This window comes from Scomber scombrus, chromosome 9 (assembly GCF_963691925.1).
Source record: "Scomber scombrus chromosome 9, fScoSco1.1, whole genome shotgun sequence".
Lineage (NCBI taxonomy): Eukaryota > Metazoa > Chordata > Actinopteri > Scombriformes > Scombridae > Scomber > Scomber scombrus.
This window is the reverse complement of record NC_084978.1, coordinates 11,281,806-11,307,163: the sequence shown is the minus strand read 5'-3', so window position 1 is coordinate 11,307,163 and position 25,358 is coordinate 11,281,806. Positions and strand designations below refer to the sequence as shown.

Here is a 25,358-nt window from a genome sequence, read left to right as displayed (position 1 = left end):
CAGGGAAACAATGTCCAAGGAAACCCAATGAGGGAATTTGATCAGGGGCAGATTCAGAGGTTGACAACATCAGGGGCTAAGCCCAGAGCAACCAGAGAAGGAGCCAATTTTTTTTATTTGTGCAGAATTTAATTTTACTGCATTGTAGGACTACTGCATCTGAAGTCAGACCTTTAAGATTTTGGTCAGTAGGGTTTCTTCCTAATTTTTAAAAAAATATTTAACATGTTACTGAATACAATTACTAAATAATTGCTGTTTTTAATTATTTGAAAACAATATTTTTTATATTTTAAAAATAAATCATGAGTAGACCTTATTTGGAGCACACATGAGTGTAATAATGTCACAGTACCAATTAAGCCCATGCAGACATTTGACTTTTTTCATGAAAAATATAGTATTTATATTTTTGGTGCTTAATGGGTACACTTATGCTAACAGTTGAAAACATTTGTTTGAAAATTAGAAAAGTAATCAAAATGTTATCAAATGTAATAAGTTACTGGAATAGTTACATTACTTATTACATTTTAAATAGGATGACTAGTAATCTGTAACCTTTTACATTTCAAAAGCAACTTTCCCAACCCTGCTTACATTGATAGCACATTTGAAGGCAATCTTAGGAGGAAAACCTCTTTGAGTATTCATACAGGCACCTGACTGCTGGCTTAAGACAGACTTGTCTTTTAACGTCTTTGCTTATCTGTTTGTTGTTGTTGTTTACAGGGGTGATTCTAGGATCAGACCTTTAGGGGGGCTCAGCTCCTGATGAGAATTTGACATACAATACCCTGCAAGTGTTCAAACCCCTCTGCTAAATTACTAATTTCACTGGATAACGTAAATTACAACAAGAAATATTCATACACTATAGTGTATAATAATAATGGTTCAGAATAAACAATCACAGATTTCTACAGAGAGGACCCTGAGATAGTTAATTAACTCTGAGGGAAAGATTATATAATAATAACAGAGCTATCTAAAGTACATTAAACCTGTTAAAATAAAACCATTTGAACCTGCAGCATAAGTGGTTGTCCCATCTCTAACAGACAGGCTTGCAAGATAATTAAAGTTGTATAAAATCATTTTTAGGGAAAAAATCCAGTAATCATTTATTGATTTTTTAGGAGTGCTGAGATCAAATTTACCCTAATTGCCCCCCTGGTTGTTTATCTGTTTGTGGCAGAAGGACTCTTATTTTGAAGTCTGGTGCTGAGCCCGCCCCGGACGTGAGTTTGTCCGCTGCTCTGTGTTCAGGCTGCGGGAGGAGGAGGAGGCGGAGGAGGAGGAGGAAAGCCCTGGCTGTGATGCCGCTGGATGATGGCTGCTTTCGGGATCCTAAGTTACGAACACCGGCCTTTAAAGCGGCCCCGGCTCGGCCCTCCGGACGTCTATCCTCAAGATCCAAAGCAAAAAGAGGTCAGCTTTTACGATGCGCAAAGTGATAGTCCAGCAGTCATGTTTTAGGAAAGAAAATGTCCAGCCGAGAAGCAGCTGAAGCTAACACCAGCTAGCCTCTTTAGCGAGCCTTCTCTAGACGATTTGGGCCTAGCAATAACAATGAACAGCTCCAGGGTTGGTTGTCAGCTTACTTGGAAAACAACCGGTTCGCTTTAATTGAGAGTTTTCTGGGCTAGGCCCTCAGCTAACTAAGTGCTATCCAGTTTGAAATCATCTGCTACCAGAATATTTTATGCTTTGTGATAGAAAACAGTATGCGTCGCCTGTTTTTTCTTTTTTTTTTGGTTTCTGCGTGATTAGTAATTGTTTGTTAGCTTGATGTTTGCTTCCAACGAATGAGCTAATAAACCTCCACAGCTGAACCATTCACTCTCTAATTGTGAGATAAAGTATCCGTGTTGGATTTTAAAGCAGCAGTGTTTTGGCCTAGCCGAGAACTGCTGGTCTATTATTAACTTGAGATAATCTGTTGATGCAAATGGAAAACTGACTGCTTTACCTTCAGGGATATCCTGTCTACGTTGATGCAAATATATCTAATGATTACTTAATAATATTTAATTTGAGTTATGTCTATTTTCTTAGCAAACCCAGATAAACTCAACCTAATTTCCCCTACCATTCGCTCATGTGAGAACAGAAATGATATGATATTGTAGTTTACACACTAAAATGGTTTGCATGCATGTTATGTGATGTTATCTCATTTGATTGTGTGCTGATATTAATGTTTTTTTCAGGATGAATTGACTGCACTGAATGTGAAACAAGGATTCAACAATCAGCCGGCGGTGTCTGGTGATGAACATGGCAGTGCCAAAAATGTCAATTTCAACCCTTCAAAGGTAACAACGCGGGTGTTTAAAAGAAGAAAAAAAAATACAAATCTGGTTCTACCCAGCACAGTACCTGTTGTATTTTTGTGTTTATGGTTTGGTTGATGTGTTTTTTTCCCTCCATGCTTCACAGATCAGTTCAAACTTCAGCAGCATCATTGCTGAGAAGCTGCGTTACAACACATTTCCAGACACAGGGAAGCGTAAACCACAGGTCAACCAGAAAGATAATTTCTGGCTCGTCACAGCACGGTCACAGAGCTCCATCAATAATTGGTTCACGGATTTAGCGGGGACTAAACCTCTAACACAGCTGGCAAAAAAGGTAAGACCCCCTCCCGGTGTAAAATCACTAAAATCCTTCTTTACTAATTGTTGTTTTCACATTGGTTTAACTGGCAGTACAGCTTCACCTACTGCATTGTGCCAGTTTCTCTTCTTTGAACACTTTTTCTCTTCCCATGGTCATATTTCCTCTTCCAGTTTTACCGTCTACATTAGGGGATCACTTGTGTAGATTTTTGAACCCAGCGTTTTCCCACCCATGAACAGAATTATGGGAACAGATTTATCTGTAAAAGTTGAACAAAAGTTAAAACGCCTTTATCATTGTGTTTTGATGATTAAGTGCCCACCAGTGTCCTTCGGGGTGAAGCATTTTCCCATCCACACTGACCAACACTGATAAAACCTGAATCTTCATATGTTTTGTTTTGGTAGGTTCAGCTTTTTATTGTAACTCTAAAACTGCACTGTAGATGTGCACGGCAGGACACAATTATTATACATGGCTCATAATGACAACAGGCAATAAACAGCAACACAAATAGAAACCCTGTAATTTAAGAGTTTAAGAGTTTTATTATAACATGCTGCCATTCCTAACCAATGCTAAATTTAATATGCTACCATGCTATTCTGCTAACATTACTGGGCTCTACTATGCCTTGGGATGAATACTTTAACCTAAACAAGTCACAGCTGAGTCCAATGGTGCGTTCCAGTCTGAAATTTCAACTGGAATGCCCCCTGAAGTTGGATTTCACACTCGGAAAGTCGGACGAACGTCACCAGCCCAGACCTCAAAATCCAAGATGGTAGCCCTGTGCATCAACAGTGTGACATTTTTAGTAATATCCTGTCTATTCGCAGTTTTGCCTTATTAGTGTCTTATTAAGTCAGTCACGCACACAGCACTGTCTGACTTCTATCTGTTGACGCGTTGCTACGCTGTTTGTATGAGCAAAATTCAGCAAAATGCATATTTATCAACTGGTATTGCTATCAATGGCTAACTGGTTTTCTGACTTCTAAACTTGAACGATCAAACCAACTTCCAGCTTCCAGAGTAAATAGAATGCAGCATAAATACAGCTGAGTCTGACAAAGTGAGGCTTAGACTGACGAAGGTTAGCCGAGTCTGAGCTTGACGAGCTCAGTCTAAGATGTCCTACGTTCTTTGCTAGAAAGGACCTGAACTTAATAGTTTTGTCACATTAACAATAATGATGTAAGAACAACCAAAAAAATGTTGTTTTCCGGCGCATGATTAGCAGTACAGTCTAAAGGCTTATTCATGATTGGATTTTACAACTCCATAAAGTTATCATGGCTACAATCTTGTTTTCGAATACGCAGATATTGAATGTGTGGAAGCGATCAATCATCCGTAAATCAGCCTTTACAGAGTGGCGATTGGACGAGACTTGTGTTACTGTCAAAGCTGATGTCATAAAATCCTCATATATCAGTGCATGTGTACACGAAATTAGCTAATATTTCATAGTTTTGCAATATCGATTAAACATTTTTTGCAACTCGTAAATTTAACTTTTAAATTAAAAAAGTAACCACTTATTGTGGTTTGGTAAAGCTCGATAGACTTTTTCTACCAAGACCTGGCGAAAGTAGCCGACAGGTTTGGTATAACGGTTCCCGACGTGTATGCGACTATTTGGAGAAATTTACACATCATTTATTTGCAAGCCAAGAAGAAAAACAAATGAACGTGGTTATAACACAGTGGCTGAACTGAACTGTGTAATTCTGCTGGATGATTCAGTTCAACATCACAAAACAAGAACGATTCAGTGATGGTAAGTTAAGTTGGTCTTTTCTCTGGTAGAACAATCCAGTCAGTGCTTACACTGTTTCCTCTTTAATTTTAATACAGCTGCGGTGCTTTGGGCTATAATTTTAGTTTTGTCTCATATCTGTTGCTGTTTGGGTCTAAATTATGTTTAAAGTTGAGTTTCTAATGTTAAAAATCATTTTAATTATTATATTGTCATAACTTCTAAAGCATCTGGACTATGCTTAGTTTAATTATAGATAACCGTAAGGCTAAATTACAATGTTTATACAAATGTTTGCAATGGTGGTAATTTCCTTGCTGTGGTGGTAGAAACAGAGGCTTATGTGTAAATCAAGTCTATTGTTTGTCTTGTTTGTGTGTATTGAAAACAGGGTGAATGTCATATTACATGGCGACAGTTTTTATTACTGATTTGTTGTTTTGAAAACTTGAAAATCTGTTATTCATAGATTGTCTGAGGTGTTTTGTTCTCTCACAGCTAATTATTTTATCAGTATGTGCTCTTACAGGTGGCAGCAGATAGATCTTGAATTTTGAATACATGCTAATTTAATGGTAAGCTTTCTATTCATGTATGAATGAAAGCCACTTATCATTTACTGGTACATTGTAGCTTGTGTTACGGCTCCCCCCCTGCATGCACATGTAGATATGTATATCATCTCACTACAGTAAACAATGTTTTCTGACTCTCTGTGTTATTGACTTTGACAGATCACGTTCACAAGTGCACAAGTCCTCTCCAGCAACTTCATCCAGCGACTTCATGCATGCAATTCCTCCAGTGCATTAATTTTCCAAAAATAGGACAGACAGTGTTGAAAAGGAAAATGCATCTAGCTGAAATGTGTTTTCTTGCGTGAAACTTTTCAAAACAAGGATATATCCTGTGTGTGCAGTTTTTTACGCAGCATTTCTGACTGTAGTTACTGAACTCGTTTCTTGAACTGTCATCTGGCTGGAATGTATTTAACTCTGTTCCTGTTAAATCAAGCTGAAAACTTTTGAATAAATTACTGTGAATCAAATGTGCCGTCTGTTTATGATCCTATTAGTTACAAAAACAACTTCATATTTATTTCAAGTGAAATATTTATATTATTTATGTTTGATTCGATTGTTTCATGTGGGTTGTAGCAGATTTGTATGTATATATGCACATATTTATGTTTTTCTGGGATTCTTTTTTTACATTAAGCTTGTATTTATTCCCTGATGTTTCATCTCTTTTTGTTGGTGCTGTTTTAAGAAGATTCCTGGTGTGTGCCTTGTTTCACTCAGTATTACTGACACTGGTGATATTTCCTTGTCACAGGTGCCAATCTTTAGCAAAAAGGAAGAGGTTTTTGGATACTTGGCCAAGTACTCAGTCCCTGTCATGCGTTCGGCATGGATGATCAAGATGACCTGTGCATATCATGCAGCCATCACAGAGACTAAAGTCAAGAAGAGGCATGTGATTGACCCTTGTATAGGTAAGCAAGCAGTGTTGGAAACATTGATCTGTTTTAATCTTTTTTTCCCCCCCGACTGGTATGTTAGACTAAAAAGAATCATGCTTACTTCTATAGGATTGTACATGATTTCTTTTAGTAGAAAATGTGCTGCTATTAATTTGATTTCTGTGGCTTTAAAATGCATTTTGTGTATCTGTGTAGAATGGACCCAGATCATTACTAAGTACCTGTGGGAACAGCTTCAGAAGGTGGCTGAGTTTTACCGGCAGTCTCCCAGTCAAGGCTGCAGCTCACCCCTACCAGCCACTCCTGCTGATGTGGAAACAGCCATGAAGCAGTGGGAATACAATGAGAAGCTAGCCATGTTCATGTTTCAGGTCAGTTCAGGCTGTCAAGTCTACTGCTGAACAGTGTTCGAGTTTAACATGTCACAGTGTAAAAGGTTACTTTAACCACATCACTCACTTTTCTAAGTAGCAAAGTAGTGCAAACATTTTTCTCAACAAGCATTATTTGTGTTACATGTACAGTTTCAAAATGATGTTGCAACCATTGATGCATAATGGCAGCATCTAGCTGTCAAAGTAAATAACAGCAAAAAGGCTAGGATCTTTACCAAGTTGCTAAAGCGGTACCAGCTGTGCAGCAAGTATCACAGGGGAAATTAAGACATTTAAGAGGAGAAAATGCAAATTAAGAGAACATGCTGCCCATTTCTGCAGCAGAATTGGCAAGTTTCACACAAATTCTGAACAACGTTCAACTATTGAGTAATAAAGTAATACAGTTTAAGAAATGAATGGATTAGAGCTGATTTTAGCACTCAGTTAAACAATTAGTTGATAAACAGAAAATAACAATTTAAACTATTTTAAATTAAACTATTTTTAAAGTGAAAATGCTAAACATTTCTCAGTTCCAGATAATAATTTGTGTGAACTTGTTGCTTTTTTCAATCTCGTCACTTAAAGAACTGTGATGGATATTTTTTACTATTTTCAGATGTTTTGTAGACCACAAAAGGAACCTATTAATACAAATAATCAGCAGGTTAATAAATAATGTAAATTATTTGTTGCAGCTCTAGTAATTGATTGCTTCTTCCTGATTGTTTTCCCCGACTTGATTTCCTGTTTTCTCTATGTGCAGATGGAGGTCTATAAATGGTTCATGCTGTAAAATCTATACTACTTATGATCACTGACCTTATACAAAGATGCACTTACGTGTTATTTCTATGTTCAGGATGGTATGCTGGACAGACACGAGTTCCTGACATGGGTGCTGGAGTGCTTTGAGAAGGTCCGCCCTGGTGAAGATGAGCTTCTCAGACTTCTCCTGCCCCTTTTACTGCAGGTATTCTAACATCCATTCACTGTCACCTCAGCATCTCTACCTCAGTCTCATATCGTCACAAAGGCTCTGACGGATTACATTTGGGAAACATGCTTAACATTCATACTGCTATTAACAGTCTTAGAGCTGCTCGGTGTTTTGACAGGCTTCAACAGCTGTCAACAGTTAGTCATCATCCGCAGTCCTTTGGTGGTATTGACCTTTGCTGGTAGTGGCCACCGGGGCCCACACCCTTTTTAATTTTGTTTCCATTTCTAAACCTGACTGATGCGTGACTGAGTGAGTGTGGGTAATGCTGTGAATCTCTCCCGTCCCGCAGTACTCGGGGGAATTCGTACAGTCGGCTTACTTGTCACGGAGACTGGCTTACTTCTGCACACGCCGTCTCAACCTGTTGCTAAGCGACGGGAGCCTGGGCCCCGGCGCAGGAGGGCATCCAGGCCATGGCATCTTGGCGCAGCAAGGTAACGCCCTGCCCCCCACTCCCACCTCCCAGCCGGCAGGAGGGAACCAGCCGCAGACAGCTTTCACAGACTTCTACATCTGCCCGCAGCACCGGCCTCTGGTGTTCGGCCTCAGCTGCATGTTACAGGTATCATGCTCTCATTTGAATTCACTTTAAATATGTAACTGATACATATTTGTACTCGTTTTGATAAAAGATTTTAAAATACCTCACTTACTAATTTTACCTAATTATTCTTTCCCCTTTTATTTGTGCCCTTCTCATTGCCACATCAGAGCATTGTGTTGTGTTGTCCCAGTGCTCTGGTGTGGCATTACTCTTTGACAGACAGCAGAAACAAGACTGGTTCCCCTCTAGACCTCCTACCCATCGCCCCCTCCAGCTTACCAATGCCAGGGGGAAATACTGCCTTTACTCAGCAGGTACTTTCATCGTTGTTGGTTTTTTTCATCTGGAAATTGTGGTTTGACAAAAAATAATCTCCTACTCAGAAACCAGTACAGGGACTGATAATTTATTCCAGGGCAACATGTAAATATGTGTGTGCAGCAGAAAGGTGTCATGGCAGTTTTCTCATTTGTTTACACATGTTAAAATAATTGTTCTCACCATTTCTTCCACTGCAGGTCCGTGCAAAGCTGAGAGAAATTGAGGAGCAAGTTAAGGAGAGAGGTCAGGCTGTGGAGTTCAGGTGGTCATTTGATAAGTGCCAGGAGACTACAGCAGGTTAGCAAACTGTCCCTTCATCTCTGCTTACACCTGCTCTCGAGCTCGTGAGAAGAGGTTTGTGTGTTTGTGTGTGTGTGTGTGTGTGTGTGTGTGTGTGTGTGTGTGTGTGTGTGTGTGTGTGTGTTTGTTTGAAATGATTTCTGTAATCTGTTGCCAGGGTTCACCATCGGGAGGGTTTTGCACACCCTGGAGGTTTTAGACAACCACAGCTTTGAGAAGTCTGACTTTAACAACTCCCTGGACTCCCTGTACAACCGAATATTTGGCTCGGGCCAGAGTAAAGATGGTCATGAGGTATGTCTGCGCTGTTCCCACGTGACTTGCGATCACCAGATTACAAAATGTGGCACCAAATGGTTCTATTTTTAGCCGTATTGTCTCATAATGCCTGATTTTGTCCAGATGTCGCCCGATGACGACGCGGTGGTGACCTTGCTTTGTGAATGGGCAGTGTGCTGTAAGCGTTCTGGCAGACACAGGGCCATGGTGGTGGCCAAGCTGCTGGAAAAGAGACAGGCTGAAATAGAAGCCGAGGTATGAGACACATCACCCCCTACTGACTCACTGCTACACGGCTCAATCTCCTGCTTGTTTTCCATCGCTCCAAAATGAACCTTTTCCACAGTTTTAGAAGAAATCATCGTTAAAAAAAATCATCATCATCCCAGCCAGGTTCTAAACCTCTAACCAAGTTATTTTTTTAAATAGTCATAAATTATGTGTGCATGCAAAAACAGCAGTTGACAACATCTGTAGCTCTGTTACACTAAAATAGATGATCATAAGTCTATAAGATTCCTCCACCTTACATGGTGAATTTCTCTGTATGAATTACTGCGGGGCTAGTCTGACTAATGGCCCCAAACATGGCAATAATATTTGAAATTCTTTCTCCATAAATCATATTTTGTGGCATTTGTAGACAAACTGTGAACTCAACAGAACAAAGTTTTAAATAGGTTTTTCTATATTTAGCATTCAAAGACTGTTTGTTCTGTGTTGTCTGTCGGCTGTGTGTGTGTGTGTGTGTGTGTGTGTGGTGTTTGTTTGCAGAGGTGTGGTGAGTCGGAGGTGGTGGATGAGAAGGGTTCTGTGTCATCCGGCTCCCTCTCAGCTGCCACACTACCAGTCTTTCAGGATGTGCTGCTACAGTTTCTCGACACTCAGGCCCCCACACTGAGTGAGTTTTTTTCCCTTCACATTTCTTGCATCTGTGATTCTTAAATGTGTCAAACTTGATCTCATATTAAAGGAGCTTTATTTCCTTTTGTCTTTGCCTCTCATTTCATTATCCGGTGCATATTTATTATAAATGATTTTGTGAGTGAAACCTGGTATTAAATAATTCAAACCCCCCCTGTGTAGCGGAGCCTGGGAATGAAAGTGAAAGAGTGGAGTTCTCCAACCTGGTCCTGCTCTTCTGTGAGCTCATCCGTCACGATGTCTTTTCCCACAACATCTACATGTGCACGCTCATTTCCCGCGGTGACCTGGCTTCTGACTCCCACCTGCCGCGCCCGCGCTCCCCCAGTGATGAGCCCTCCGATGAATCAGAGCGCAAGGAGCAGGACGCGGGCAGCAGCGTCAAGATGGAGGCATGTTGGCGGCATCTGTTGGTGTTGTGGAGTGCGATGAGTCATTTGTGCAACAGTACATTGTGCCAGTGTGGGGGGTAAAAGGGTAACATATGGTTATTGTTTGTTTCACAGGATACCGGTCTGTCGGAGTCGATGGAAATTGATCACAACTCCAGTGCTAATTTTGATGAGGTAGACATACAGTATTACCACATTGCATGCATAGATATAGTTTAGAACCAAGTGCTATCTTGTTTAGTTAATTATAATCACTCCTACAGCATGCTCCACGGCTCTTACAAACACTTTGGCATTCCTCAAAGTCACCTCTGCCTCCTCTTACCTTGCAGATGTTCTCACCTCCGATGCACTGCGAGTCTAAGGGGAGCCCCTCTCCTGAGAAGCCTGCCCCAGAGCAGGACAGTAAGGCTGCCTGTAAAGACAAGGGCATGGACCCGGCCTTCCCCCAACTGTACGAGCAGCCCCGACACATTCAATATGCCACTCACTTCCCAATTCCTCAGGTAGGAGAAATCGCAGCTTGACATTGTGGTGTGTTTTTGTCTGCTTACAAATGTGTATTGTTTGAGCCAGTTTTGTTTTCTTAATATCAATATTTTCCTGATAATGGCTTTCTCAGTCAATTTTTAATTTATTTCTTTATTTTAGGGCAACGTTATTCCTCAAACCATATCAGTACTGGCAGCTTGAAGATATATGCCTCCAATTCCTTTTTTCTTAACTTATGGTTTTGCTATGCTGCTGAGTTAATCAGGTGCACCGGGTTTAAAATGATCTTTTTTGTCCCTGTCTGTAGGAGGAGAGTGCCAGCCATGAGTGCAACCAGCGGTTAGTGGTCCTCTACGGTGTAGGGAAACTGAGAGATGAGGCGCGACACACCATCAAGAAAATTACCAAAGATATCTTGAAGGTCCTTAACCGCAAAAGCACAGCAGAAACTGGTACGTTAACTGTGTTTCTCAGTTTTATCAGCCTTTGAGTGATTGCGAAACATCCCGCATTTCCCATTTACTCATGTTTTACATTAGCTTAGCTGTGAGCATGCAGTTTGTCTGGCAGCAAACTGTCATTGAAGATTACATTACACTTTCATTTCAGCCACTTTTCATGTTAAAGGATGTAAATGGAGCCTGTGAAATGACTTGAAGCTTTTGATATAGTGTCCCCGATTTCAGTCATTTTTTCGAGCATCTCTCTGCAGAGTAATCTATGTACATCACATGAGAGAGATGATGTTTTTCTAGACAGCAGTGGGGAACGGGGGAGTTTTGTCATGCTTTGGTGTTTGTAAAACATTGTTCACATGCAGGCTGAGTGCTGGTTTTTCCGCTCTGGCCATTCCAGCTGTTAGGCCCCTAATAACTCTCCCTCTTTGAATACTTTTCATTTGTATTCACTTTCCCTGCCCTTCTTAAGAGAACAAACCTTTTTTTCCCTTTCTTTATCGACCCATGGGGGTTGCATCACTCAATCTTCTTTTCATCCAATTTCTATGCTAATAGCCCTCATCTGTTCATAGCCACTTTATCTTAGATACATGCGACCTTATAAAGGTGATTTAGGGTTTTCAGAGTTATAATTGGATAGATTTTAGTGTTTTGTGACACTTGAGCACATTCCTGTGAGCTGATGATGACCTTCAGCTCACAATTGTGTGACTCTTCAATGAAAAATACCATTTTCATTTTGCTTTCAGTGACTTTATAGCTGTCTCTTTTGCAGTGAAGCTTCCACATCGAAGGAGGCTGGAAATAAGATAACAGACATTGGCTTAACTTGATTTCACGGCTGGCCTATTCGGCAGACTGGAAAGAATACCGCTTTGAGTTGCTTTCGAGTTGCTGCTCCCTCTCTTACCCCCCTCCCCCTCTCTCTTTCCCACATACACAGGAGGGGAGGAAGGACAAAAGAGGAAGAGGAGTAAGCCGGAGGCCTTTCCCACTGCTGAGGATATCTTCTCCAAATTCCAGCACCTCTCCCACTTCGACCAGCACCAGGTCACCTCCCAGGTCAGACCAGAAAAAAATATTTTCTGATGTCCTCATGTGTGTCTTGTTGCAGAGGATATAGGAATCAGTTAATTGTTTGGGGACTACTCAAAGGGTTTATTATTCAAAGCAGCCCAAAACAAAAGACCTCCTAAGGTGACTCATTTGAATGTAAATGTAAATTGAATATAATTTGATTTCTCTTGTGAAATGTCTGATTACAATTTGAATGGATAATTGATTCAAGTCGCTGTATAAGTTGAAAGCATAACGTATTTAGAGTTCTCAGTCATAAAGGTTGTAACGGAGAATGCATTTCATCCTCAAGTTTAAGACAGTAACGGCCGATAGATGATTTTCAATATAAAAATAATATATACGATTTGAATGTGCGTGAAGCAACTTTTTTGGCATTATTAAAGTGTTTTTTTAATTAAAATGTAGCTTGCAGTAATTCCAGGGTCAAGTGTGCGTGGTACTTTTTACCAATTAACAAGCCTCAGAAGCTGTTTGAGAAAGTTTAGGGATCTGACCTTTTTTTAAATTTTATTTTATTTTTTTAAACATGTTTTATTTATTAGGCAATTTGATGTATAGGGCCATTTTTCCAAAAACACTGTGGTTGTTTTTCCCTTCATTCTTATATTAATGTGACTGTCAAAGGCTAAATATTGAAATTATCATTCTGGTTGCTATATATTTGTAGAGGTTTGAGTTGAAGTAAGCTTATAGCATAAATCATAAAACATGATAAGATTTTTTTTTTTTAAATGTAAATATTTTAATGGGGTCTTCAAGAAGTAGGCAGACTTATTTGTACCCAGTTTTATGACTGCTAGGCACATTTGAAGTTTGAATGGTTACATTTACCTTTTCGTTATTTTTGTCTTAATTTATCTGTTTTTTCACCCTCTAACAACATTTCAGTAGCTGACAATTTTTGGCATTACTGAATGTTTATGCTAATTTTATATGTAGACTGTTCCTGTTGTAGCTCTGCGGAATAAAAAGCATATTATTGTGTCGGGTGCTCACAGTCAGAACCAAGGCTAGGGATTTTATTGTTTGGTTTTTTTGCATGTCAATAATGTCGCATCTTTTGTTTGCGTGCAGGTGTCCAGAAATGTGCTGGAACAGATCACCAGCTTTGCCTTAGGGATGTCTTATCACCTGCCTCTCGTCCAGCACATTCAGTTCATTTTTGACCTTATGGAGTACTCCCTCAACATTAGTGGCCTCATAGATTTTGCTATTCAGGTATGGACAGCTTTATCACTGATGTACATGGAAAAATCTGAATGAATCTCATTTTATTCATCGTGTTAAAAAAACAAAAAACATCAACTGTGTGTTTTGCAGCTTCTGAATGAGTTGAGTCTGGTGGAAGCCGAGCTGCTGCTGAAGTCGTCCAGCCTTGTGGGCAGCTACACCACCAGCCTGTGTCTGTGTATCGTGGCAGTGCTGAGGAGGTACCACTCCTGCCTCATTCTCAATCCTGAGCAGACGGCACAGGTTTTTGATGGGTATGTCACATATTAACATATTCTTGATGTTTGTCCACAGAATACCTCAATATTTCAAAGTTGTAGGCAATTTTCGATACACTTGCTTAGATTTTAATTGGTGCTGTAGACTTCACTATCGCACCATATATTGTTTTGTGGTCGTAACTGTGAAATCAATAGGAATAGAGATTAGATTGAATGGTTGCAGGGTTAAGACATTGGTTAACCTTATAATTAAAGTAGTAAAAAGGATGTTTTGGTTTGTAATTGCATAGTAAAAAAATTGCTGGTGGTTTTCACTCTGAGAGCCTTCTCATTTTACAGTTTTACTTTAATGAGGATTTTTATTTTCACGCGGATGCTGACAGGGCATTTAACACTGAACAGCTGCACTCCTAGCAGTTGTTTGTGATGCTGGTAATTTAGGAATTAGAGATAACTCGTATAGAGCCTCTAATTAAAGTAAAATATAAAAGTAATGCTGTGACAAAAGACTATTAAGTTTATAGCTGAGGAGTTTTATTGAACCATGTGTGTAATTGTGTTTTCAGGTTGCGCATCGTGGTGAAATCAGGTGTGAACCCGGCGGACTGTTCCTCTGCTGAGCGCTGCATCCTGGCCTACCTGTATGACCTGTACACCTCCTGCAGTCACCTCAAGACCAAGTTTGGCGAGATCTTCAGGTAGAAATATAAAGCAGCTATTTATTATAAACTCTCTGAAGGATCAATGTCACTTTTGGGAAACATACTAAAACATAGAACCTAAAATATGTTTGTGTACAACAAATCAACTATCACATGTTTCACTTTATGTAATTCATGTTTGTTTCATTTTAGTTATCAGTACTAGTCTTAATCCGTAATCTCTCCGTTTCTTTTGTTCTCTTTCAGTGAGTTCTGCTCCAAAGTGAAGAACTCTATCTACTGCAATATTGACCCGTCTGACTCCAACATGCTCTGGGACCCCGTGTTCATGATGGAGGCCATCGCCAATCCTTCGGCACACAACTTCAACCACTCAATGGTGGGCAAGATCCTCAACGACAGCCCGGCCAACCGCTACAGCTTTGTCTGTAATGTGCTCATGGATGTGTGCGTGGACCACCGTGACCCTGAGAGGTTTGTTATGTTGCTTTTATATATATCTGTGTTTGGTGTAGACTGCTACGGCTTTGTACTCTTTGTTGGACTGTTGTTTGACGTTATTAAATGGGCTTTCAGGGTGAACGATATCGGGATACTGTGTGCAGAGCTGACGGCGTATTGTCGCTCTCTAAGTGCTGAGTGGCTCGGCATCCTCAAGGCTCTCTGCTGCTCCTCCAACAACGGCAACTGTGGCTTCAATGATTTGCTGTGTAATGTAGATGTAAGTTGTGGTTGAGTGATTCTTTATCCAGCACTTGTCTTGTCGCTAAATGGACAGCTATCTATTTTCTGCACCCCATATTTTAGACCGTACTTGTGAAACTGATAGAAGGATCTAATCTTTTCTCTTGAATTCATGTGTTTGCCACTCTACTTGTAATATATATTTTCAAGTGACTTATTTGGTCGGTTACTGAATTACAAAAGCTTTTCTCATCTCACAGCATTCATTTTAAGTTTGATCTCTGCATTGGTCTTCCTCAGGTTAGTGATTTGTCCTTCCATGATTCCCTGGCAACCTTCGTAGCTATTCTCATTGCTAGACAGTGCCTACTCCTAGAAGACCTGGTTCGCTGTGTGGCCATTCCTTCCCTCCTCAATGCAGGTACGGATGATTTTTTATACAAAAAATGTGTATTAATGTTATTGTTATCAGATCATCACCTCACCAGGGTTCTCCATGAAACCACCCCCCCCCCCCCCCATAAAAACAGCATCAATATATAATATCAGAGCCATCAAGCATTCTATAAATGAGTGAGCAGTACTTTGCAGCTTGGCTCATTGGAAGGAATACCAAGCTGTATAATGCATTAGTTCTATCAGAGAGGAGAGTAAACACAGCATATTTGATCTGGGTCCATGAAGCCTCGGTGTGCTTTGTGCACTGGCCAGAGAAGTGCCTCTCTCTCTCTCCCCACTGTTAATCTTTTTTTTCCTCCCAGCTTGGAAACAAAGCCCCATTCAGCCATGCTGTTTGGTTGGGTTTGGCTCATTTTATAACGGTAGTACACATGCCAACAGCTCGCGCTTGTGGCAAACGCTTTGTTCTCAGTCCCTCTTTCCCCACGAGAATTCTGTGAAAACTCCTCTTCATCCTGGCTGATGAAAAATCTAGGACAAGGTTTAATTTTAGATGTGTGACATGTGTGACTTTGATGTAGTAGATTTTGTGGATGAGGAAACTCAACTCGGATCGATGCGTGTGTGTCTGTACTTACTTTCAGCCTGCAGCGAGCAAGATTCTGAGCCAGGAGCCAGACTCACCTGCAGGATTCTGTTGCACCTTTTTAAGACGCCACAGCGCAACCCCGTCCCCCAAGATGGTGTAAAGTCAGGTAGTAGCCACAACCAGATACCTTCCTATACATGTTTTCTAAATATTTTCTTTCTATATCACTGTCATAACTTTCACTTCTTGTCTAATAATGCTGTTATGACTTGCAGATAAATCTTCAGTTGGTATCCGGTCGTCCTGTGATCGCCACCTTCTCGCTGCTTCTCAGAACAGCATAGTTGTTGGAGCTGTATTTGCTGTCCTCAAAGCTGTTTTTATGCTGGGTAAGTAGAGTATTTTCATGTCAGGATGTGTCATATAAAAATGTGGTTTCAAAAATGACCATCAAGATGAGGATTGGGTACATTTCTACGTCAAAACTCTGCTCTGCTTCGTCGTCTCAGATTATTATTCTGTAAAAGTACTCATCATGATTTTCGGTTTCTCCATGTTACAGGTGATGCTGAGCTAAGGGGCTCGGGCCTGTCACACCCTGCTGGCCTCGACGACATATCTGAGGGGCGCAATGTCTCCATAGAAACAGCCAGCTTGGATGTATATGCGAAGTATGTTCTGAAGACCATCTGCCAGCAGGTGAGAACATGAGCTGAAATTAGGGAAATGATGCAGAAGCAGTTCTGAGCTGTTTGTACAAGCAGTAAGTCAAAGAGGCATAAAAAAGGGTGAATGAGATAATTTTCAGCAGCAGATGTCATTTATCTCACATAGATATGAAGGCCAAAGAGAGCTGGCAGCCGCTCAGAGGGCTGGACGTGCTCTATGGTGTCAAGAGACTTCAAACACATTTTTTGTACCTAGAAAGGCTCTGTCATGTGCACTGCTATTACTGAGAAATGACCCCATGCACTGTATTTGTCACCACCCACCACCTTTGGTTAAGATTGTTTTGCATGACTCATGATACTCTGGCTCGAGCTTTAGTATCACTGAAGCACCGCTCCTTAAAAAAAGATGCTGTAACTCAATCCTTTACATCAGGAAATTAAATTTGCTTTCACCACTTTCACATTTTCCCTTCTGCCACTCTATCTTTTTCATGTCTTTCCCTCTTTAGGAGTGGGTTGGAGAGCGATGCTTGAAATCTTTGTCTGAGGACAGCAGTGCTCTTCAGGACCCAGTGCTGGTAAACATTCAAGCCCAACGTTTACTGCAGCTTATTTGCTACCCTCACCGCCAGCTAGACAGTGATGATGGTGACAACCCTCAGAGACAGCGCATCAAACGCATCCTCCAGGTTTGGTTCTTTTTTTTCTGTTTGTGTCTGAAAATCTTCTGTTTTTTAATAAAAGATAGCACATGAAACATTGGTGGAAGAGACATGGGTGAACATCTGATTACACTGTAAAAAAAAAACAAAAAAAAACAACTTGGTAAATCCATATAATCTGCTGTTAGGTTGTCTTTCTTCAACTGTGGTTATTTGCTTCCCTCTTCTGGCTACCTCAGTGTATTACCAGTGGAGTGAGCTGTGCATGCCCATAACTGGCTTTTGACAGCATATGAATGCTATCCATAAGGAATAATGTATGTGAGTAACATAAACCCTGTCCTGTTTGCAGAATATGGACCAATGGACAATGAGACAGTCATCTCTAGAGCTGCAGCTAATGATCAAACAGAGTGCAAACAATGTAAGTTTCCTCTTGGTCAATGGACCTAACTTTTGTGCATCCTGTCAAATGAATCTGACAATATCTTGTTTGTTTTTCCAACAGGAGCTTTATTCTCTCTTGGAGAACATAGCCAAGGCCACAATTGAGGTTTTTCAAAAATCAGCTGAGATGAACTCCAATAACCCGTCAGGGAATGGAGCAGTGGTGCAAGGTGGTTCCGGATCCAACAACAGCAGCACCACAAGCAAGATGAAACCTATTTTAAGGTGTGTGTCTTTGTCTCTCTCTTGAGGGCACATTGTTTGTTTATTTGGGGTTTTTTTTGCATGAATTTAGAAGTTTATTCTTACATTCTGCAGTTACAGCAATAATGACTTAAAGGCTCCAACCATTGCAATGATGCCTATTGTCTACAACTACTTTTTGAGATCTATAAATTTAAACTGTAACTGCTTTTACATTTACTGTAATTCACTTATCTTGTAATTATATCACATAGAAATATTTTGATGATAAGATGCTAACCTTCCAACCTTAATGTTATCCTCACTTTTTGGGTTGACTTTCAGCAGCACAGAAATCTAAGCTTGTTTGTACTGTGTGTTTCAGCTCTTCTGAGCGGTCAGGTGTGTGGCTGGTGGCTCCATTGATAGCAAAGTTGCCCACCTCAGTGCAGGGTCATGTACTGAAAGCAGCAGGGGAGGAGCTGGAGAAAGGACAGCACCTGGGCTCCTCTTCACGTAAGGAGAGGGACAGGCAGAAACAGAAAAGGTGAGTGACAAACATATTTTCCCAGCATTGGAATAAATTAGATTTGATTTTAATTGGTTGTCTTACAGAGTTAAGGCAGGATGGTCGTTTACAAGTTATGCCTCTCATTGGATACGGAAGCTACAAAAATAAAATCTGCCAGCTATCTTAACACGATAACTTTTAATTGTTTCCCTCCTCAGTATGTCTCTACTGAGCCAGCAGCCCTTCCTGTCTTTGGTGCTGACCTGCTTGAAGGGGCAGGACGAGCAGAGGGAAGGTCTTCTCACCTCCCTCTACAGCCAAGTTCAGCAGATAGTCACAAACTGGAGAGAGGACCAGTACCAGGATGACTGCAAGGCGAAGCAAATGATGCATGAGGCTCTGAAACTTCGATTGAATCTTGTAAGAGCTTCTTGATAACCTCAACCAGCTTTATAGGGCAGCATCTGGATATAACCTCCATTTGTAATTAGTTTTGTTAGTTATTAGTTATAGCTTCTTATTGCATATCACAAGTTAAGCATCAATATATTAAGCACTCATTTCATTACTACTCCACTATTTTGTATCAAGCATGTTATGAGGAGTCCTAATAGTATTTTCCCCTGCCCCAACAAGGTGGGTGGCATGTTTGACACGGTGCAGCGCAGCACCCAGCAGACCACTGAGTGGGCAGTTCTGCTTCTTGACATCATCAGTAGCGGCACAGTGGACATGCAGTCCAATAAGTAAGTGCCAAATACAGAGGAAACCCCTATGTAAAGTGCAATCCACACATTATTACTCTAATTGGACACTTCTGAGCACAAACTCTGTTGTCTCCAATTTTCAGTCACTTGAACCGTCTGGCTCTCATGTTTGTTCTCTCTCCAACAGTGAGCTCTTCACAACTGTGTTGGACATGTTGAGTGTGCTGATTAACGGCACTCTGGCTGCTGACATGTCCAGTATCTCTCAGGGCAGCATGGAGGAGAATAAGAGGGCCTACATGAATCTGGTCAAGAAGCTCAGGGTAAGAACATCACACATGTCGTGGAGATTGAATCTGTAGATATTTTAAGACATCATATTACTCTTGTATTCTCATAATGGCTGTCAACACTGTCTAGAACTGCTCGCTTTTATTTTTTAAGTAAAAAAAGGTGCATTGAGAAACACCAGATGAAAGGATTATAGCATCAGTTCAGGTTCAAATGAACCAACACAAGGCTACACAAAATATTCTCTTAAAATTCTTGTTACTTTGTGTGTCTAGCAAAAATAAAGGTTTTGGATAATATATATATGCTAAAAGTTCAGTGTCTAAAGTTCAGTGTCTTTGTCCATTGTTTGCATTTTCATAATCGCTTCTTTCAATATCGTATCCACAGAAAGAGCTTGGAGATCGGCAGTCAGAAAGTTTGGAAAAGGTTCGCCAGCTGCTCCCGCTGCCCAAGCAAACCCGCGATGTCATAACCTGTGAACCTCAGGGCTCGCTTATCGACACCAAGGGTAACAAGATCGCTGGTTTTGAGAAGGAGGTAAATGTTCCATGATGTCTACATGCAAACTTACACTGAGTTTTATTGTGATTTGTATCACCTGGTCAAACCAGGATTCATCTAATAAAACTATATGCTAATATTCTATGTACAAAATCTGATGCACAGAATGTATAACTTTAATGTGCATACAAATGTATGCACAGGAAAAGCAAAGTGACAGTTTCTCTGGGTCAGAGATACACAAACTATATTTCAGAAAAATGTAGGCTGTCAGCAATATAACAGGTTGTTTGCTATAATCTGAATCAGCTTTATTGGCAATAAATGCAGCACATGCAAATCTGAACACTGCAGTGTCTTTGTTCCTTCAGGGCCTTCAAGTATCAACCAAACAGAAGATTTCTCCATGGGATGTCTTTGAGGGTCTCAAACACTCTGCCCCTCTCTCCTGGGGCTGGTTTGGTACAGTGCGTGTGGATCGCAAGGTCACTAAATTCGAGGAGCAGCAGCGTTTCCTGCTTTACCACACCCACCTGAAGCCCAAACCTCGTAGCTATTACCTGGAACCGCTCCCCCTTCCCCCTGAAGAGGAGGAGCCCCTGACGCCCGTCTCCCAGGAACCAGAGAAGAAGATGATGGAGGCAGTGAAGCCAGAGAAGAGCGTACCCACTGTGCCCTCTGATTCAAACAAGAAGAAATCAAACAAGAAGAAGAAAACTCAGTCTGCCAAGACAGAGGTCAGTTAAGCTTTAAATTCACGATTTTGGATTAGTATGATTTGACTAACTGGTATTCTGTATATATTAGATTGTAGCGACTTCAGCTCAGATAATCAGATTTTAAAAGTATTTGATTTCTTCCTCGTTTTCTCCAGGACTATGTGAACCGTAATCCAGGTGGTGTGTCTTATGGAACTAATATGCCACCTGAGCTGATGCAGAACCATCCATATGGTGGCAGGCTACCCTACGGCCAGCAGGCCATGAGCATGTACACACAGAACCAGCCTCTACCTCCAGGTCAGTTTCCAGCATATTGAATCATTAGTACGACATACAAGTCTGGCAATCATCTAGATTGAATTAATAATGAAGATCGTCCCTTTGTTTGAAACAACATGTTAAATACTGTCTAGAATTGTTGTTTAATTCATTTCTCTTTCCACAGGAGGTCCCGGTTTAGATCCTCCATACAGACCTGCTCGGAACGCACCAATGAACAAAATGATGCCCACGCGGCCCAACTACACAGGCATGATGCCTGGTATGCAGGGAAGCATGCCTGGTATGATGGGAATGGACAAACAATACCCAATGGGTTATAAGCCCCAGCCTACCATGCCACAAGGCCAGATACTACGCCAGCAGCTACAGGTCAGACTGGTGAGTGAGTCCGCACTGACAGGTCAAGAAACACTAATGAGTTGACCTAAAGCAGGAGTTAGTAAGCCTGAGCAGAATTAGGAAAGTTAAATTGATGTTTGATTGTTTCTTGACTTTGTTAGTTAGGATAAGAATGATGTAGCTGTTTTGAGTGAAAGAGTTTGTCTTTACCTCCTGGTAGAGGACATTGAATCTTTGGTATTTGTTGACTTGTTATCTCTCTTTTCAGAATCAGAGCATGATAGGGCAGCAGATAAGACAAATAACACCCAACCAACAATACACTTCAATGCAGGCATCACAAGTAAGTCTTTCTTTTTTCGCCACTTTTTTTATTTGCCACCATGTTTCCAATAGAGGGACTTTCCACAGGCACTGAGAACCTTTTTAAGGGAACTTGGTTCCTCTACCTGCATTTCCACCAGAGGAACCAGGGTCTAAATTAAGCTCTGGGGGTAGTTCTTTCAAGAAGTAGAGGAACTTTTGGGGGAGGGTTTGCAGGGATGAATGTCGCTGATTGGAAACACAGGCACCGTGACTGCTTCAAGTTTTGTACCGCCTCATTAGCTAAAAAAAGGAAGTACTCCAGTGTCGATTTAGGATGAGAAGACATTTCTCATCATATATCAACGTTAAAAGTAAAGTTAGGCTTTGTTGTCACCTTCCCAACTCACTTTTTAAAAGAGAAAGAAAGAGTGCGTGAGGCAAGAGCGGTGATGGTGGTGGTTGAGCAAACTGGAGAGTGAATGAAGAGAGGGAGCGGAGGCAGTAAGAACAAAGCCAGTCAATGAGAAATGAAGTGTTGTTTTCTGATTGTTTTATGGCACTTAACAGATGATTTACTGTGGAGACAGATGCTCTTAGTTTAGGTTTAATTTTCCTCCTCCTTATTTTTCCTTTTCAGTCCAGTAAATACAAAGAACAAGAGGAGAAAACAGTTATTTTTTCCTCATATGTGAATACTGCGTTTCAAGCGCTGCAGTCATCTTTTAATTTCTCATGGGTCTAATTTGCATGATCTACCTGGTTGTGGTGAAAATGCAAACAGGATTGCAAAACAGGGACTTTTAGTCCAAAGTTCCTGTTGTTCCAAAGTACCAGGAACTTTTAGTGAAAAGGGGCGTAAGATGCGCATATGTCACCTTTTTTATACAATTTTATATAATGCAAATAAATGTTAAAGCTGTTTACATGTTTACACAGGGTTCAATGCACTATACCCTCATTTACTTTTATGGAAATTTGTCACCAACACTGAAAGGCTAAAATAACACAATAACTGCAGTTTCATTGTGGTTTTAATAATCAACATTGTCTCTGTTTTTGTTTTGTTTTTTCAGAACATATCTCAGGGCTATACCACATACGGATCACACATGGGGATGCAGCAGCATCCATCCCAAGGTGGTGGTATAGTTCCTTCCTCTTATGGAAACCAAAATTTCCAGGGCACCCATCCAGGAGCCAACCCCGCTGTGGTGGATCCTCTTAGGCAAATGCAGCAGAGGCCCAGTGGTTACGTTCACCAGCAGGCCCCAGGCTATGCACACAATATGCAGAATACACAGAGGTCAGTACAGTGTTGCAAAGGTTTTGTTGTTTGCTGGGTTTTTTTGTAATAATGTTTTGTAGCACTAAATAGTCAAACAGAGGAGTTTAGCATCGTATTTCATTACTAATGTTGCCTTTGACTTTTCATTGTGAAATTTGTGGTTAAATACATTGCTATGTGGCCTCATCTTCCTTCTTCATCCTCAGGTTTGCCCACCAGCCCCTTCAGCAGGCTCCTATCATGCACAGTATTGGTCACATGGGGGGTCAGGGTGTCCATCCAGGCTTGAGGCCCAATCAGATGCTGGCAGAACAGCAGCAGCAGCAACAACAAGCAGCACAGCAACAGCAGCAGCAGCAGTACCTCAGACAAGCACTCAGAGTATGTCACTTGGCTTTTCATCCAATCACTGATCATTTTATCCAGGTATTGAGATGTGTTTTGGAAGACTTAATAAATCACAAAGTGGAAAGAGGTCTTGTAAACATTTACAACCCTTTACATAGTGTATCACTGGAGTTTCAAAGTGCTTTACAAAAACATAAAATCAGATTATCCTCAAAAGTATTTAGTTTGTGAACATAAACAGACCAAGTTACTAGATGTTTTGTTGCATCACAGAATTTCTTTGGTATATATGAAATCGCTTTGTGTAGCCATAAAAACAGAAATGTAAATAACATTTAACCAAATCTTACATCAGCTAAAGAAACAACTTGAAAATACAAATGATCCAGACAAGAACCACCTTATATTAACATGTCTAGGGTGTTAGGTAGTTAAAGGGTAAGAATGAAATAAAAGGGCTTTTACTTGTGTGAACCTCTTCGGAAGTGTAACTAAGCAGAAGAAGCACAGGATAGATGGACACACTATTAATGCTTTGAATCATCACAAAGTGAAAGTACGGTCATGTGGATATGATGTATGGTAAAAGCAACACTGCCTAAATGCTCAACTTTATTTAGTTTTGCAGTGATGCTATGATTGTGAATTAGTAGGGCCCAGGCAAAACTACAAACCTTGACACAGAAGTAAAATGTGGGCTTAATATGCTCCGGCAGGGTGCTTGAAGGAGAACTGCTATTAAAAAAAAATCCAGGCAGGAAGCTGTGAAGTACAGTGGCCACAGGCTGAGAAACTCTGGCTGTAAGGCAGTTCTTACAGTATTAACAGGTCTGTAATGTTGTCAGGGGCCAGACCAAGCTGAGCTTTAACCTAATCAGTACAATAAATCCAAAAGTTACAGGTCTCTGCCTCAAGCACCAACTGTTCTCTCTCTTCTATGTATCCACAGCAGCAGCAGCAGGCCCAACAAGTTCAACAGCAGCAGCAGCAACAGCAGCAGCAACAACAACAACAACAACAACAACAACAACAACAGCAGCAGCAGCAGCAGCAGCAGCAACAACAAGTCCAGCCTCAGCAGGTTCCTCCTCAACAGCAAGTTCCACAGCAGCAGCAACAACAGCAGCAGCAGCAGCAGGTGTCAGCGGTGCAACCACCAGGCCAGGCACAGAACCAGGGCCTGGGCATGCAGCCACTGCCCCCACAGCAACCCATGGTAGGTCCCATACAGGTCACTGTGGCCTTTACAGTCCCTCCAGGATTTCATTGAGTTTTTTTGTGATTATTGCAGTACAAAAAATTGCAAGCAAAGGAAAATTAATGCATTTTTAAAAAATTACTAGCAATTAATGCTGATTTGTATGGCATATAAAAAGTGTGTAAACAACTGGCTGCCTAAAATCTAAAAATGTATATCCTTTTTACAAAATGATTAGTAGTAATGTAATGCATATGCAGCTGGTAGTTAATGGTTTAAAAAATGCAGGATGATTATTAAAAACAGACATTGTAATTTCTCTTACAAGTATGTGTGTATATATCTGTCTTAGTTTCCCCGACAGGGTATGCAGCAGACCCAGCAGCAGCAACAGACTGCAGCTCTGGTCAGGCAGCTGCAACAGCAACTTTCAAGTAAGAAACCTTTCAAACATTTTTCCATTTATATTTTTGCCTAGTTTTCATTGCTGTAACATGTCTGTAATGATGAGCAGAATTCACTGTTATAATCAAACTTTCTCTCTTTTCAGACACACAACCAGGACAGAGCACCAATTCATATTACTGATCGTGCTTGTTCATAGTAGTCTGTGAAGAAAAGTCCCTCACTCGATATGTGTGGAGGCCTGTAGATTGGCAGATGAATGTGTTGAGTTCAGTGTAGGTTGTTAGGAGAGAAGACTGTTCAAGGCACAATGGACCACCAAACAGATGAACCAAAACCCATCTCTGACCACTGAGGCAACGATCAGAAAATATCTTGATTTCAGTTTTGTAATTATGGATTATCAAAGGAGGGATCCTGCTCTAAAGTAAACAGATAATGGTTAATAATGGAAAAGTCTATGTAAAAAAAGTACCAGAAATTATAAGAATGCAATTTTTTTATTTTATTTCAATTTGTACAATTTTTTCAGTTTCGTGTATTTCTTATTAAAAAATCATGTCAGTTTTTATGTCTTCTACTTGTGTTGGGTACCTGTATACTGTCAGTGAAACCAAAGGGGGGGTCAAAGAGTTTCTTGTATCATATAAAAAATTGTTTCAATGACATAAAGTT

At 40.7% G+C, this 25,358-nt stretch overlaps 1 protein-coding gene across 2 annotated transcripts; it reads left to right on the top strand.

The window, feature by feature from the left end:
- The first annotated feature begins 1,295 nt into the window (after positions 1–1,295).
- med12 (mediator complex subunit 12) lies at positions 1,296–25,250 on the top strand. Of its 2 annotated transcripts, none has more exons than XM_062426059.1 (43): positions 1,296–1,431; positions 2,214–2,318; positions 2,443–2,634; positions 5,720–5,879; positions 6,063–6,238; positions 7,107–7,217; positions 7,537–7,809; positions 7,959–8,105; positions 8,310–8,409; positions 8,570–8,706; positions 8,815–8,946; positions 9,466–9,592; positions 9,778–10,007; positions 10,122–10,181; positions 10,340–10,513; positions 10,807–10,951; positions 11,901–12,019; positions 13,112–13,255; positions 13,358–13,521; positions 14,055–14,186; positions 14,397–14,624; positions 14,727–14,871; positions 15,135–15,255; positions 15,878–15,988; positions 16,098–16,211; positions 16,385–16,521; positions 17,003–17,182; positions 17,508–17,579; positions 17,664–17,827; positions 18,171–18,332; positions 18,515–18,716; positions 18,933–19,042; positions 19,191–19,326; positions 19,685–19,834; positions 20,170–20,535; positions 20,673–20,817; positions 20,966–21,171; positions 21,410–21,484; positions 22,521–22,750; positions 22,939–23,113; positions 24,030–24,296; positions 24,631–24,712; positions 24,829–25,250. In XM_062426059.1, exons 1-43 carry the CDS (start codon positions 1,330–1,332, stop codon positions 24,864–24,866), a joined length of 6,546 nt encoding a protein of 2,181 aa, XP_062282043.1. In that variant the 5' UTR covers positions 1,296–1,329; the 3' UTR covers positions 24,867–25,250. The 2 variants fall into 2 exon arrangements, with proteins under 2 accessions (XP_062282043.1, XP_062282042.1); XM_062426058.1 differs by having other exon boundaries at positions 20,966–21,180.
- The last annotated feature ends 108 nt before the right edge of the window (positions 25,251–25,358 follow it).

What these genes read in the sequence shown, in the direction of transcription:
- med12 (XM_062426058.1), top strand. Translation starts at nt 1,330, where the DNA reads ATGATGGCTGCTTTCGGGATCCTAAGTTACGAACACCGGCCTTTAAAG. An exon ending in AAGATCCAAAGCAAAAAGAG is followed by an intron (nt 1,432 to 2,213) that starts GTCAGCTTTTAC and finishes TGTTTTTTTCAG; the next exon opens with GATGAATTGACTGCACTGAA. An exon ending in GCCTCAGCTGCATGTTACAG is followed by an intron (nt 7,810 to 7,958) that starts GTATCATGCTCT and finishes TTGCCACATCAG; the next exon opens with AGCATTGTGTTGTGTTGTCC.